Below are 15,510 nucleotides of genomic sequence, written 5' to 3' on the forward strand. Positions count from 1 at the left end.
GGGGGGGAACCCTGGGTGGGGTGCATGTGGGGGGTGCCCTAGCCAGACTGGTAAGTCCTGGGAGCATCCACAGTGGAGAGAAGTTGGGCCTGGCTGCAGTGCCGCTGGAGATGGGCACTGAGGAGGGTCGGGGAGCGCCCAGCAGAACCCTGCTTGCTGGGGAGGGTGGCCCCCTCGGCCCAGTTTGCCCGGCTTTAGCACCGACGGTCCTGCATGCCGTGATGTCTTGGGCAAACTCGGTCGGTTGGGCACATAGCGCCCACCAAGACATTGGGACCCACCTCTGGCGGGTTAAGCCGGTGATATGTTGGGATTTGCGCCAGCAGGGACCAGGTTCTGAGCATTTTCCCCGACGGTAACCCCTGGTCTGGCCTTCCCTTGCAGGATCAGCTGAAACAGTGCTTCTCCAGGCGGCCCCCCGAGGCCAAGGACACCGACACCCTCGTACAGGAAGCCGACAGCCAGTATGGGACGTGGAGGGACCAGCACCAGAGCGGGGAGAGGTAGGTGGGGTGTGCAGGGCCACTGGCCACGGGGCGGCTGGTCAGGGGTCAGTGTTACTGGAGCTTGTTTTGTCTGCAATTGTAAACCATTCTTGTTGTAAAATAGAAATTTAGAAAGTATTAAAAAAATAATAATGATATGTGAAATGTCCAGAATAGGCAACTCCATAGAGACAGAAGGCAGATTAGTGGTTGGGGGGGCTGGGAGGGGCGGGTCAGGAAGGGAGATTGGGAATGACTGCTCAGCAGGTACCGGTTTCCTTTCGGGGTGATAAGATGTTCTAGAACTACATGGTAGTGATAGTGATGGTCACACAACATTGTAAACGTACTGTATCTCACTAGTGGTAAATTCTATGTCATGCGTATTTGCCACAATTTAAAAAGCATTATAAAGAAAATGAAAACACCAGTGATCTCAGCACACAGCTATTAACCTTCAGTAATGGTTTTGTCTTTCTAGAATTTTTCAATATATCTGTGTGTTTACAAATATAAGGACATATACATATTGCGTTATATACGCTGTCTGCGTTTAATGTGGCCACTGTTAACGGCCAGTAGGTCCTCGGGTGTCAGCCTGGCTCGGAGGGATGCTAGGATCGTGGCAGAAGCCTGGAGATTATCCAGTGTAGCCCGGATTCAGGAGGCAGGCAGGTCTGAGTCCCAGCTCCACCCCAGCTGGCTGTGGGACGGCCTAGCTCATTGTTATTCTCTCTCTGGGTCTCCAGTGCCCCTCTTACTGGGACCTGGGATCTCCCAGGGAGGTGGGTGCCTCATCCTGTCTCCTAGAGGCACTGCAACGCCCCCTCCTGGACAGTCCCAGGAGCTGCTGTGCTCCCAGCCCTAGCTAGCAGTGCCATCTGCTGCCACCTCGATGGTATTTCTCCTTATTTTTTGTGGATTTGGCTCAACCCCACCCCATACCCCCAAATCCTGCCTATTTCAAGTAATAAAATCATCCCAGAGCTGACAAAAAGCACCTCTGTGCTCCCGGTACACCTGGGTCGAAGGGTCTGCTTAAGGGTGCAGCTATGTGGGGGGGAAGGGTCTTTCAGGATAGACCCTCCTATCAGGGAGGTGGTGTCTGGCATGCCCACACCCCCTTCCCCAGGTAGGGCTTCCTGTGCTCTGGACTTGGGTGTCTTTTTGTGGACAGGGAGAGCCTTTTTAACCCCTAGAGTGCCAGGGAGCGCAATTGTGCTCCTCCTGTCTTTCGCCAAAAGGAGGGGGGAGGGTCTTTCAGGGTAGACCCTCCTATCAGGGAGGTGGTGTCTGGCGTGCCCACACCCCCTTCCCCAGGTAGGGCTTCCTGTGCTCTGGACTTTGGTGTCTTTTTGTGGACAGGGAGAGCCTTTTTAATGTAAGGACTTGATTTATTTATAAATTTCCTATTGTATGTGATGCCCATTATCCAAGTGGTACCTGAATATATGGTCGTGGGAAGAAATTCCAAAAGTGGAAGAGGGTCAGGGACGTGGGTTCTAGAGTCAGTTCTGCCCCTTTCGGCCAGCTGCCTCGTGTGCAAGGACTTGATTTATTCATAAATTTCCTATTGTATGTGATTCCCATTATCCAAGTGGTACCTGAATATATGGTCGTGGGAAGAAATTCCGAAAGTGGAAGAGGGTCAGGGACGTGGATTCTGGAGTCAGTTCTGCCCCTTTGGGCCAGCTGCCTCGTGTCTCTGAGCCTCAGGTTCCTCATCTTTCGTGAAGTTAATGTTTCATTTCAGGAGGTTACCTCCCATCCCACAGCTGGCCAGGTGTTCTAGAGGCATGATCAGCACCTGGCTGTGTGCCCACGGTGGTTCTCCGGGGATGTCTGTCTCCTGCTTCCTGGTGTAGAGAGCACACCCCACACCCCACTTTCTGTGCCTTCTTTACCCTGATACTCAGTCCTCGGAAACAGCCTGCATGACCATGTTCCCTTCCTTCCTTCCCTCCTTCCTCACAGCGTGGCCCCTGAGTCCCCGTCCCCGGACAGCAGTGCAGCGTCGGCGTGGAAGCAGCCCTCCAGCAGCCGCTTGTCCTCACTGTCCTCCCCCACGGAGGCCACCTCGGCCGGGGACCAGCATGACTGCCCCAGGGACCAGCGGAGCACCAGTGTGGACCGCTCCAGCACCGACCTGGAGTCCACTGACGGGACGGAGGGGCCGCCCCCGCCCGACACCTGCTCTACAAAGAAAGTAGACGACTTCTCCTTTATCGATGTAAGTCGGTACCTGGGAGCGTGTGTTGGAAACACTTATTTCTTCTTAAAGGGACACACTAGCATCTCCTGGCGAATTGCCCCTTTCCAGGGTAGAATCTGTGTGCCAGACACCCATCTGGTGGGTGCAGAGGGCACAGTCTGAGATGGGACTGACGTCTGCACGTGGCTTGGACCTGCCATACACCAGCTGTGAGTCTTGGGGCAAATGCTTTCACACCCCTGAGCCTCGGCTTCCTTATCCACGTGTAACCAGAGTGGGCTCCACAGCCTCAAATACTGTCACATGTGTTCAGATTGAAGCTGATCCTAGCCCATGCCTGTTAGGTGAGCAGGAAGTCTGACCTCTTCCCTGCCAGGTGCTCTTAGTGGGATGTATCCCTAGTGCCAGGGCGTGCAAGTCTCTCTGTAAACGGAGAGCAGTAGTTCTAAGAAGGGGAGACCCCCTCCGGTGTGGGTCCCTTGAGATACAAAGGTCTCATTCTTCTGCTTCCCTGACAGTAGGGCTGCCCTCCCACCCTCCTGAAGATGCAACATCAAAGTGATGCAGAATCTAAAGGGACCCGCTCTCCTGACAGTAAAGCCTCATGCCCTCACTCGTAGGGATGGCTGCTCAGATTCCCCCTGAGAGAGAACCCACTGCTTTGGGAGGGGGACTCCCTCTAGGGCCTCAAAGGGGATTCCCCTTCCTAAGTATAGTCAGTTGGCACCTCTGGGTAAGAACAGAGATGGGGAAAGACACAACTTCAGTCTCCACTGGGGCACCCCACTATATAAACATGGACATGGTATGGAGTATAGGGATTTCATTAGGTGATGTCTTCAGTTATTCATTCAACAAACGTGTATTGAGCTCCTGCTATGTATTGAGCACTGTTCTAGCTTATGTGCTCGTATAATGTCACCAGGAGGGGAAAGGCCTTTCCATTGTGTGCCCACTATGTGCCAGGCACAGTGCCAGGGCACTCAAGCTTCATTTGATTCTTGTGATTAACCTACATGGTTTGTTTCATGGAGAAACTTCGGCTTCGGGTGTCAGGTTAGTATTAAAATGCAGAAATGCTGGCCCGTGTGCCACCTAAACAGCTTGTGCATCAGCGCAGCTTGACACACTTCTCTTGGGTGGTGCCCTCCGTGAATGGTTCCCTTGTTTTTCCTCTCTTCCTCCCTACTGCTCCCAAAGCAAACCTCAGTCCTCGACTCAAGTGCCCTCAAGACCCGGGTACAGCTCAGCAAGAGAAGCCGCCGCCGGGCTCCCATCTCCCACTCCCTCCGGCGCAGTCGAGTCAGCGAGTCAGAGAGCAGGTCTCCGCTGGAGGAGGAGGATGACACCATGTGGATGTTCAAGGACTCAACAGGTACACCCCTCGCCTCCATATATACCACAACCAACAGCAGGAAGGATGGAGGTTAAACACTAGAAGGAACTTCCTGTGAGTTGAAGGCTATAGGATATTAGAACATAATTATACAGGAAACTGTGATTTCTTATTCTGCACAGCTTATTAGAAACTAAGTGAAAAAATTCTTTTTGAGGGATGATATATTAATTGGGGCTCTGTAGGTTACAAAGGACAGAACCACAATTTAACAGGGTTTCATGATTTCTGCTTTTATCCTTATTAAATTCATCCTATACTCTCTTCAGGTTTGTTTGCTGGTCTTTTTTCTAGATTCTTCAGTTAAAAGATCAGTTGATTTATCAGTCTTACTTGGTTTCTAGTGAATTATTTTAAGGCTACACATTTTCCTCTGAGGATATCTTTGGCTGCATTTTAAAGGGCAGGTAGGGATTAGCCAGGGAAGGGTATTCCAGACAGAAATATTAACAGGACCAGAGAGGCCGAGGTGTGGAAAGAACATTCTGTGTGTGTTGCAGGTGCCTCTCTAAGTGGTTCAAGCTGGTAGTAGCAGGAATTATGCTGGAAAAGTAGGTGGGGCCAAGTCGTGGGAAGTCACGATTCTTTGCCAAGGAGTTAGGCTTTTTCTGTAGTTAGAGAGCCATGGGAGAGTTTTGAGCAAAATCTTGTAATGGAAACCATAGCAGGTGACCTCCCCACTGTACACATAGACAGCCTTCGTTCCCCACAGGCTACTGTAGGGACTTGTGTTCACTTGGCAAACAGTAGGCTGTCAGACCAGCTTGGAGCTGAGTGAGGGGTGCAGTTTCTGACCAGACACCTTAAATGCTTGGAGGGCTCTCTCTCCCTCTCCCATCTCGTGCCTGTGGAGAAGGAAGGTCAGGAGAGCAAGCCCTGAGTGTGTCCTCCTGTCAGATGGCCCAGGAATGCCCAGATGGTCAGGGCTGGTGTGAGGATTGCCCGAGGGTCTGTGTGCAGAGCATCTGGAACCCGAGCCTCAGTGCACGGGGCTGCCAGTGCCGTCAGCTCCCTTTTCTTTGCAACAGAAGAGAAATCCCCCAGGAGAGAAGAGTCCGACGAGGAGGAAAAGCGGTCCGAGAGGTCACCCAGCAGCCATCCCCAGAGGATGCCCGCGTTTCCGGGCATCGACCCGGCCATGCTCAAGGTACGGCACCTCGCACCTGGAGCCACTCACGGCCCTGGTAGCAAAAAGGACAGAAAGAGCAGGCCCCATAATTCTCCCTCCCTCCTTCCCATTGTCCTCCAAATATGGGTGAGAATCCACCCTGCCTTCTTCCTGTGGGAATCCATCAGTCCAAAAGCTTCCTCTTATTCAAATGGATGCAGGAGCGTGGAGCTGACAGAGCTGAGTTGCACCTGCAGGATGAGTTGGTGGCCCCACCTCAGGGCTACAGGCCTGGCCACCGATTTTCTTACCCCCCACCCCAGGTCAGCCAGCATCTCCCCTGCCCCAGGGCTTCCTGCCTGTGGAGGCCCCGGCATTACCGTGCAGTGGCAGTGCCGTGGGATGGGACCCTCTCCGGGCAACAGGTGGTTACAGACTCAGCTCTCTCCTCTCCCAGGCGCAGCTGCACAAGAGGCCAGAGGCGGACAGTCCCAGCGAGGCCCCTGGCTGGGCCCCCCAGCCCAAGACCCCCAAATCCCCCTTCCAGCTGGGCAGTCGTGTGCTGCCCACCAGCCTTGAAAAGGACGAGAGGTGAGGGGTCTTGGGGGTGAGTGCCCTGCCCCCCTTGGGGGTGTAATTTGGGGGAGGGCGGCTGCCTGTTGGGTTTTAGAGCTGAATGACTGAGGATAAAGGAGGAAGTGTGGGCACTGCTTGTAGACATGCTCAATAAAGGATAGTGGAGTTCTTCTTAGGGGTCCTGTTAACACAGAGAAGCTAGGGGTTATTCATGATGCTGACATTGTCATATAATAAGTGCTATGATAGAGCAGGGGCTCTCAAACTATAGGCCACAGGTCCATTTCAGCTCATTGTCTTTTTGTTTAAATAAAGTTTTATTGGCACACAGCCACACCCATTCATTTATGGGTTGTCTGCTGCTGCTTTCCTGATGCAGCTGCAGAGCTGACTGGTTCTAACAGACACCCTATAACCCCCCAAGTACATTTACAGTCTGATTCTTGATTTGACCCTGTCATAGAGGACAAACTGGTGAGCTAGACTTAAGGAAGAACGGTGTGGGAAAGGTTTCTAAGAGGAGACACCTGAGCTGAGTCATGGTGTCCACAGAGGTGGCAGCATGAGGGGTTCTGTGCTGAAGTCATGGCATGTACAAAGGCCTGGAGACCTGATAGAGCCAGGGGCCGCAAGGAGTGCGTGCTATTGGAGCACAGAGCAGGCGGCAGGGAACAGGACCCGAGGTTGAGAGGGTCACGGCCACAGCTGAGATGGTGCCTGTCCTGCTCGGGATGCCAGAGCTGCAGGCCTGGCTCCAGAGTCAGCGTCGCAGCTGGGGGAGCCCCCAGGCCAGGTCTCAGAGGTTGCAAGGAGTGCGTGTTATTGGAGCACAGAGCGGGCGGCAGGGAACAGGACCCGAGGTTGAGAGGGACAAGGCCACAGCTGAGATGGTGCCTGTCCTGCTCTGGGGATGCCAGAGCTGCAGGCCTGGCTCCAGAGTCAGCATCGCAGCTGGGGGAGCCCCCAGGCCAGGTCTCAGAGGTACCACTGGAGGCCTGGTCTTGTGCCTCCACCATCAGACAAGGCTTCCTTGGTCTGCCCAGGGAGTCTCTCCTTCCTCACAGACCTCCCACCCCCACCCCAGGCAGGTCAGGAACTTCCCTGAGCCCTCCAGGCTGAGCCCTCCAGGACCACATGGTCTGGAGCTTTCTCTGAGATCAGCATAAGTCAGGTCTTATATGTACGAGACAGACAGACAGATAGATAGATAGATAGATAGATAGATGTATATGAAGGAATTGTCTCATGATTTTGGAGGCTGACAAGACCACAATGTGCAGAGCAGGCTGGCAGGCTGGAGATCCAGGGAAGATCTGATGTTGAGTCCCAAAGTCAATCTGTTGGCAGAATTCCCTCTTCTTCGGGGAAGGTCAGTCCTTTTCTGTTAAGATCTTCAACTGATTGGGTCAGGCCCACCCATAATATGGAGGGTGACCTGCTTGACTCATAATCTACTGATTTAAATGCTCATCCCATCTAAAAGAAATACCTTCACAGAAACACCTGCAGTGATGTTTGACCATATATTTGGGTACCATAGCCTAGCCAAGTTGACACATAAAATGAACCACCACAGAATTTACCTGGGTAGAGAGATGGCAGGATAAATGGATGGAAATAATTTTATATAAGCATGATGGTATAGCTGCAGATTATTTCATAGAGTGGATGTACCAGGGTTTATTTAACATTCCCGTTGTTGGGTGCTTTGGTTAATTGCTGTTTCTTGCCTGTCAATCATGTGAGCATGGGCATGTTTGCCATCTGTGAGTGCCCTGCTCAGTGTCCACCTTGGACAGCAGATGGAGAGTTGGGTACCTCACAGCCCTGCCTGCAAGGTGCCCTCGTTCTCGCTCACACTTGACTCTCCCTGGCTTTGTGGTTTTAGATCAGAAGAGACCTCACCCCAGTGGCTAAAGGATCTGAAATCTAAGAAGAGGCAAAGCCTGTATGAGAATCAAGCTTGACCAGGTAGGAAGGGCTCTGGTGGGGGAGACCTGGACGGAGCCTGCAACTCAAGGGATAGGGAACGTGGGTGGTGAGAAGGCATAGGTTCAGAGATGTGGGATGTTGTGCCCTAGGAGGGAGAAGGAAAACTGTGGGTGTGGGTGTTGTGGGTCCTGTAAAGGGTGTGGCAATGCCTGCTTCCTCTTAGGGATCAGTCACAGCTGGACCACCTGGAGTGGCAGGGCTAACCCAGCCTCTGGCTGGCCCTTCTCCTGCATCTCCGTCCCCTTTTATAACATGAGGAACAGGACATCGAAGATCAGCTAAATCTGAAAGGTTCCCAATCTACATTTATATACTCCCTGTATAATTAAAAATTAATTTGGAAAAAAAAGATTAAAAAAACCCCACACGATTCGATATGGCCTGGTATAGGTCCCGAACAACTGAACACCTTGGACTTCAGTTTCCCGTCTGTAAAATGGGCTGAGAGCACCAGGTGGCCGAGTGGTCCAGGAGCTCCCTGCGATTGCACCTCCAGTGCCTCCTGTGCATCCTCAGGATGGGAGCACACGGTCCACGCCCAGAAAAGCTGGCTCTGAGAGGCACAGCACAGCAGACCTCTCTCTGCCCGCCTCCCTGCTGGGCACCCTCCGCCCCGCGTCCACAGGCGGAAACCAGAGCCCTCTGACAAGGAAGCATCTACCTCTCAGGGCCAAACCTGCCCTGCATGGATTTAATGCTGCTTAGGCTCTCTCCCCTCTTTCTGTGAACATCCATACGTGACGCTGCGGGCATACTGTGTGCTTGCTTATGGGTGTTGCATATATTACACAATATTTACATATTTATATTTAGAAATAAGCATATATGGGTATGTATTTGTGTATCATAAACTCCAAAAAGAATTCTAAATTCTTCAGTGAAGCTGTGCTCCGGGGTTTGGATGAGGGATGGAGCCTGTTTGTGTGTTTCGAGCTGTGTGGGTGATGTCTCAGTTAGGCTCCAGTCACCCACGTGAGGACGCTGAGGCTGGAACCCCGACTTGACTCAGTGTCACCTCCATTCCACCGCATCCAGCCGCCCGCCACCTTCCTCATCCCAGGCCTTAAACAGCAACAAACCCCACGTCATCCTTCCCAGCCTGCGGCCTGCGGCGTGGCCGTCTTGTCCCAGCAAAGGTCCTGAGGCCTGAAGCTAGAGAGTAACTGGGCTCCTGTTCCCCCCACTGACAGGGCTCTCCCTTCCTCTCCAGACGGGGACACCGCCACGTCTCATGAACAGAAGCCTTAACTGTCAGACCCCCAAGACGAGGCCGCGCTGCTGCCGTTCCCTCCTGCACAGCGGTCACCTGCCTGGGCCCCGCCTTCCGGTCAGGGCAGACGCTGTCCGGGCTCCACCCTCCGCAGGCTCTCAGGATGGACCAGATCGGACCGGATCAGGCGGAAAGGCTCCCTCTTCACGCACCTGCACGCCTCCCAGACAGCACTCCAGGCTGGGAAAGAAGCCAGGCTGCCCAGAAATGTCCATGTGGGCAGTTTTGTTGCGGTTTTTAATGTAAAAGTGCATTTCCGCCCACGTCAGCAGCAGCTCTGGGAGCACGGGTCGGTTCTGGAAAGCACCCGAACTGTGAAGCGCCTTCTCCCCTCCCAGGGCAGGTCTTCCCAAGAGGACTTTCCAGGAAAGGAGAAGCCGCTCGTTTCCTGCTGGTGTGTCCGGGCAGCACCGCGGGGCGGGCGTCCTGATTGCTTTTTGGCCAGTTCCCCTCCCTCTCGGAAGCTCAGAAGTTCCGATGTTAAGCGTCCCCTTCCTGTATTTATCCTTCCCAGGGGCCGTGCGCACAGCTGGCCTCTTTTCTTGCGTGTCACGTTTTGTTTGCTTTCGAAGGTGATGAAGCAATAATGCAGCCACTTTCCCTTGAACATGGCCGTGTATATAAGCTTTCACATTGAGGAACGGGAGGAGAGAGGCGTGGCTGCTTTGCCGGGAGTATCTGGTCATCTCAGGTTACCTTGTCCCTCTCCGAGCTTTTTGTAGACATTCTGATTGTCACTTGTGTGTCTCCCTGGTTTCTTGCCCTTGTGAGCTCTGGTTTCTGTGGAGGGACCCGTCCCTTGGCCTCCAGGGTCATACGCTGCAGCCCCTGGCAGTGCCTTTCCCACCCGTCAGACCCGCCTGGGGATTTTCCCAGCGTTGATCTCCATCACTGCCTGCGCTACGGGAAGAGCCGGTCCGCAGCGGCCTCGCTGAGCAGATGCAGGGATGAGGGGCTCTTGTGTTTCTACTCACCTCTTCCTTCTACCAACCCTCCCCCTGCATCCACCATCTTTTTAGGTCTGGCGGAAAGCCCTTCTCGGCAGGGGAGCTCCCCAGGCCAGGGACGCGGACAGAGCGCTGGGTGCTGGGTGCTGGGTGGCGGAGCGGAGGTTTACCTGCCTCTTTTTCTTGCTGTCTCTCCTCTGTCCTTCTCTTGGGGAATCCTCCACACCAGCCTCCTCCACCTGCGAAGCCCAAGGCCCCAGCAAACATCCCAGAAATGCCTGCTGGCCACCTGCCATGCCTGCAGTCGCCATAAACTTTGTGCCAACCTTCCCTGGGAGATGCCCTTTGGAGAGAGAGATGCTTGGGCAGTTCACAGGGCGGCCGGTGGTGGCCGAAGGGCCCTGGGGCTGTTTCCTCATGGACACATACACTGCATTGGCTAGATATAGACACACACACCCCAACTCCCCAAAAGGTGAAAATCTTCATAAATCCCAATATTTGCAAATGGTGTCAAAGCATACCTCCCTTCCCAGCCACCTCTCAGGAGTCTGTGTGTCTGCCCATCGCTCTTTTCGCATCATCTCCCTTTACCTCCGCTCTTCTCTTGGGGGTGGGGAGAAGGGGACAGCAGTCCTGTTTCTCTGGGGTAAGACAGCCTGTGCCCTGGGGAGCGGCTCGCTTCAGCACCGCAGACAGTGACCGGAGCGCCCTCCCTGAGTCCTGCGGGCTGAGCTTTGCTGCTTACCGATGGGCACTGGTTGGACCCCGTCGCCCACCCATCCTGTGGGTCTGGAAGCCTCGTGCATCTGCGTGTGGAGGCCTGGCCTTGCTTGATCATAGCTGTGTCCCCTTCGTTCCCTGAGTAAGTGCTTGATCCGTTCTCTGGATGTTTGGGGATGGAATTCCTCCAGGAGCTGCTGGTAGACGTTTGTTGCTCGTGCTCTATAACAGCGTTGATGTGGTGGCTCCTGGTCAGGAGGCCCCTGGGGCACTGCTAGTTCCTTCCTCGGCTGCTGCTTGCTTTGTCCTTCTGAAGGTGGGAAGGGCCCCTTGGGACCATCTCAGGCAGCAGGAAGTGGCCCATTCTGTCCAGTGAGTGTAGCGCACTCACCACGCACAACTCTCAGTTCTGTTTTAGCCCAAGTTTACCTGACAGGAAAGAAAAACACATGAAAAGGAGATCTTTTGCCTACCCTCCCCACCCCCCATGACTGGAACTAAAAGTTCAGTTGATTCCATGGTGATTAAGACACACAAAGTCCACCCCTTTCAACTGACTAGAGCAGACTCTGAACATTCTCCCAACTTCTTCCATTTCCTGCTGCCTCCTCTCTCCATGCAGAGCAGACAATCACAGTGGGTCAGGAGGGACCCTCCCTGTGCAGCCCGCCCCCCCTCCGCCTCAGGAACCCCTTGGGGTCAGTGCATCCAGGTCAGAGGGATTGACGTCTGCGCCTGTGCAGACAGCTGGGCCAATGGGGTGTGTGCTTCTCTTTCAAAACGGGGCGAGCTCTTTGGGGCAAAGCAAGGGTTTGTATTCCAGTTTCCCGAGTGGGCCTGGGGTCACCCTTGGAAATCTGTCTCCTTTACACTGAATATGCCTTAATCATCTGTATGCAGTCAAGCCCTGCCCGCCTCTCTCCTTCCTCCCCTGAGCCGGTGGCTCTCCTTAGTGAGTCTTGCACAAAAGGCCAATTGCTACGGATGCACCATCTCAGCCACCTTCCTCCCCGTTCCCTCCCTCCCTCCCCCCTCCCTCTCCACACACACCCTTTGACCCTTTGCACATCAGCATCTTCACAGATGACCTCTTGACAAGCCTGTATGTTCCCCCCAGTGGAGCCCCTTCCTCGTGGTCTCTTGTCTAAGGAGGCAGAGGCCTCTGGCCTATGAACCTCCCGGCATGGCCTCCGGCGTCAGTGCTGCGGAGGATGACTTGGTGCCACCAGAGAAATGCCGGGGCCGGGAGACCTTGCGGGGTTTGGGATGCTGGGGATGACGGCCTCAGGTGCCTAGGGTTGGGGGCCAGGACAATCAGATGGGGATGTTTTCCAGGGGGACCAGCCACACCCTGTGCTCTCGGACAAATGTGTTTTCTTCTGTGCATCCCGGGAAGTGAGGCCAGATGTTTCGAAAGAGCAAGACTAGACGAGGCCCAGGCCTGAGATCCTAAACCTCAGAGGCTGCGCAAGGGGTTTAGGAAAGCCCTTGGCGTCATTTCTCAAAGGAGCTGCCCACCTGGTGCTGAGAGCTGCCTTGTCCATTCCCGCTTTTCCATTTCCCACCGGGCACCCCGGGTTGCCCCCGGCTCCGGGCATAACTGCAAAGCTAAGTGTCCACAGGTGTGCGGGCGGGTCACCTGCAGAACGAAATGCTTTCTTAAAGGTGGAAGACAGCGTCCACCCACAGAGAGGGCTGTCCCCCTCAGCCCCTGCGGCCCCTCCCACGAAGCCCTGTCCCTTAACAGGAAGCTGGCCGCCGGCCGCCTTTGTATGAACTAGCATTCAGGGTGGGCCTGTCAGAGGGGGAGGGGGGAGGAAAGCGCTCTGGGTGGGACCTCCCAGCCCGTCCGTGCAGCCATGGCAGGTCACTTCCCTGATGGACAGCCTGTGCCGTTCCCCCGGGAGCACCGTCTGCGAGTCGGACAGGCACCTGCGGACCATCTCTGGTGGCGTCGCGCCCGTGCAGAAATACGACGCTGTTGTCTACAGAAGAACTTGAGCCTTTTTCACGATCTCACTCCACATGGCCTTATAGATCCTGTAAATAGGGGGCTGACAAAAGTCATATATTATGTTACGGGCGACATTTTGTACGGAGCTGTTTCCTAAATCAAACCAATATTCTAGAAGTCAAGCACTTCCCACCTGATTTTGATCCTCAGATGCTTTGTAAGACGGGGGAGTGGAAATACATAGACGTAGACTGTATATTTTCCTAGCCTTTTCTTCCGGGTCCCTTCGTCAGAGCGTTGAGTCCCGACAGAGAAGGAACCCAGTTGGGTGAGTGGGAAAGTTAAGCTCCTGCCCGCTGGCATCCTCGCAGTTGCCTTAGAATTCGCCAGCCCTGGAGTTCTGCACGGGAGGAGGCAAGAGGCACTTTATCCAACCCCAGAGGGAACCTCGAATCGTGTGACTGACAATTCACCTAGAAAAAAGCCTATATTTTTAACGTCGAAACCACGGGGCTCCCTGGACTCACCGAGTATTGGACGTTGACAAGTGCTTTTATATTTTGTAACTGTAAAGAGTTTCATACGCACATCGAGAGCAGTTGGGAAGCCGGCCAACTGCCCCCAAACGAGATGACCTTTGCATGTACAAAGATGTTGCATTCAGACCATGAAAACAGAAATAAAGCTTTGGTGCAACTTGCACTGGAGAAGTCGGTGTGTCCGTGTGCGAATGAATGGGCGCCCAGGCGTGCACGCCCGCCACCCGCTGCATCCGGCTCTCGTCCGTGCTGAGCTGGGGCCAGGCAGCGGGAGGGGCTGGGGTCCTGGACACACAGCTGGTCTCCCATTCAGCGTGGGGCCGACTCCTCATTCTGCCACCTCCTGGCCGTGGGCCATCCCTGAGCCTCGGTTCTCTGCGATGGGGTGGTGATAGCGACACCAGGGCAAGAGGTTAAGGCAGTGGTTCTCCTGGGTGCCTGGAGCTCCCCAGGTGACATCTGGCAGCGACAGGACACACGTTCGGTTGTCACACGGAGGGGCGGGGGCTGCTCCGGGCATCCAGTGGGTGGAGGCTGGGTCGCTGCTCAGCATCCTACGTGCGCAGGACGGTCCCATCACAAAGAATGGGCCCATCCCGAATGGCGGCAGTGCCGAGGTGAGAACTCGGTGACAGTGCCGGTGCACAGTAGGTCCCCGGGGCCTGAGGGTCTGATGGGAGGGAGTCCTGCCCCCATGGAGGCTGCCCACCTCTGTCTTGCCCTTACACCCCTAGCAGGTGGTGACTGCACCCCAAGTTAAGGGGCCGGAACCAACTGCACTGTCCGTGATCACCCCAGGAAGGGCCTCTCGGTGTGAACTGTCCGCAGGAGGCAGGGTCCTCAGGGAACAAAGTGAGGCAGTGCCAGCAGCTCTGGGCTCTTCTCTCACCAGACTTGGGTCCTCCCTCGCCTGCAGAGGTGAGCCGGGCCTCTTTCGCCTGAAGGTGGCTGGCCTTTGAGCACAAGGGCTTCTGCGAGGAGCATTTTATGCTGGAGAAGGGGAACTACCCTCCCTGGGATGCCTGGTCCAACAGCCACCACAGCGACAGCCTCCTGTCCCTCCGGCCTCTGCACATGGTGAGTGCAGCTGCTGCCCCCTGCAGGCAGCACTGGGAAGCGGGACGTGCAGGGAGCTGGTCAGACCAGCTCATGTCACAAGCTTGGCCCAGGGCTTGGCCAGTGCAGACCAGGCCTGGGAAGAGCCCTCATCATGTCTGACCCAAATGATTGTGCTGGCTTATTAGATGGCAGGGGGTTTGGGGTGGGAGTTATTTTGGGGTGACTATCTCCTCCCTGTACCTGGAGCCCTGACCCATGCTCTGGGCCTGGGAGTAGCCACTCACGCCAAGACCTCGCCCCCAGGACGGTCCGGATCACAGGCTCCACCTGTTTGAGAGCCCTGCTTTCAGGGGCCGCAAGATGGAGATAGTGGACGACGACGTGCCCAGCCTCTGGGCTCACGGCTTTCAGGAACGGGTGGCCAGCGTCCGGGCCATCAATGGGACGTAAGGGCCCCAACCCCCACTCATGCCCCTGCCCCATCCGGCCTCCGGTCCATCACGCCTCTGACTGCAGACAGAGCTCTGTTCACTATCTCCTAGATGTTCCCTCATTCGAGCCACTGCTCCTCCATCCTTGCTCGGAGCCCGAGAGAGCGCCCTCCTGAGGCCAGTGTCCGCTCGCTTGTGCTCTCGGGCCCCCGATTCCCAGGAGGCCTTGCCTTGTAGAAAGTCTTATCTTTTTAAAAAGTCAGGCGAAGTCTGTTTCCCCTGCCTGTCCCCATCGAAGTCTTCACTCCTTTTCGGAACATCTCCCAGCCCTTGGACCGATGCTCAGATGTTTTTCCCTCTGCACAAGGGGGAAGGGGTGACATAACGGCTCTCTGGGTGTGGCCTGAGTAATGCCTGGGGAGCATGCGCATCACCTCCCCCCTTCTGGGCTCCAGAGCTGTTAATGCAATCTTAGGGTCACCTTCCCTTTGTCGGTGACCACAGCTCCCTGGTGGGCTTGTGATCTGGGGGACGAGCCTTGAAAAGTGCCACCTCTCCCTGGTAATAATTTACCCAACACTGTTCACTGAGCACCTACTGTGTGCTGAGTATGAGGGCAGTAAGAGTGACAGCTGGTGCGTGGGGGCCGGGGGGGGGCGGCTCAGGAGGGGGTTGAAAAGAATACAGCGGCCTTCAGTGACCTCAGCCTGCATATATATATTTAATATGCATAGTCAGTGTGTTCCTATATGCATAACCCAGGGCCAGTGACAATAGGGTGATGGAGGCCTGGGGCGGGGGGTGGGGGTGGGCTAGAA

At 55.1% G+C, this 15,510-nt stretch overlaps 2 protein-coding genes across 2 annotated transcripts in view; both read left to right on the top strand.

Moving 5' to 3' along the window:
- Window positions 1-13,373, top strand: part of KIAA1671 (KIAA1671 ortholog) — a 95,551-nt gene extending 82,178 nt beyond the window's left edge. Inside the window, exons 5-11 of the mRNA XM_014542421.1 lie at window positions 385-503; window positions 2,460-2,715; window positions 3,898-4,072; window positions 5,122-5,240; window positions 5,659-5,792; window positions 7,666-7,748; window positions 8,980-13,373. Coding sequence (XP_014397907.1) covers window positions 385-503; window positions 2,460-2,715; window positions 3,898-4,072; window positions 5,122-5,240; window positions 5,659-5,792; window positions 7,666-7,744 — 882 coding nt within the window. The 3' untranslated portion in view covers window positions 7,745-7,748; window positions 8,980-13,373. The remainder of the gene's footprint in view (window positions 1-384; window positions 504-2,459; window positions 2,716-3,897; window positions 4,073-5,121; window positions 5,241-5,658; window positions 5,793-7,665; window positions 7,749-8,979) is intronic.
- Window positions 13,374-13,802: 429 nt separating this feature from the next.
- LOC106726677 (beta-crystallin B3-like) lies at window positions 13,803-15,384 on the top strand. Its single transcript, XM_014542422.1, has 3 exons — window positions 13,803-13,819; window positions 14,147-14,279; window positions 14,565-15,384. The coding sequence occupies exons 1-3, from the start codon at window positions 13,803-13,805 to the stop codon at window positions 14,709-14,711; spliced, it is 297 nt and encodes a 98-aa protein (XP_014397908.1). The 3' UTR covers window positions 14,712-15,384.
- Window positions 15,385-15,510: the final 126 nt, after the last annotated feature.

Source organism: Myotis brandtii, unplaced genomic scaffold (assembly GCF_000412655.1).
Source record: "Myotis brandtii unplaced genomic scaffold, ASM41265v1 scaffold303, whole genome shotgun sequence".
Lineage (NCBI taxonomy): Eukaryota > Metazoa > Chordata > Mammalia > Chiroptera > Vespertilionidae > Myotis > Myotis brandtii.

Coding starts and splice junctions, on each gene's coding strand:
- LOC106726677 (XM_014542422.1), top strand. Junction 14,280..14,564: donor CCCTCCGGCCTCTGCACATG/GTGAGTGCAGCT, acceptor CCTCGCCCCCAG/GACGGTCCGGATCACAGGCT.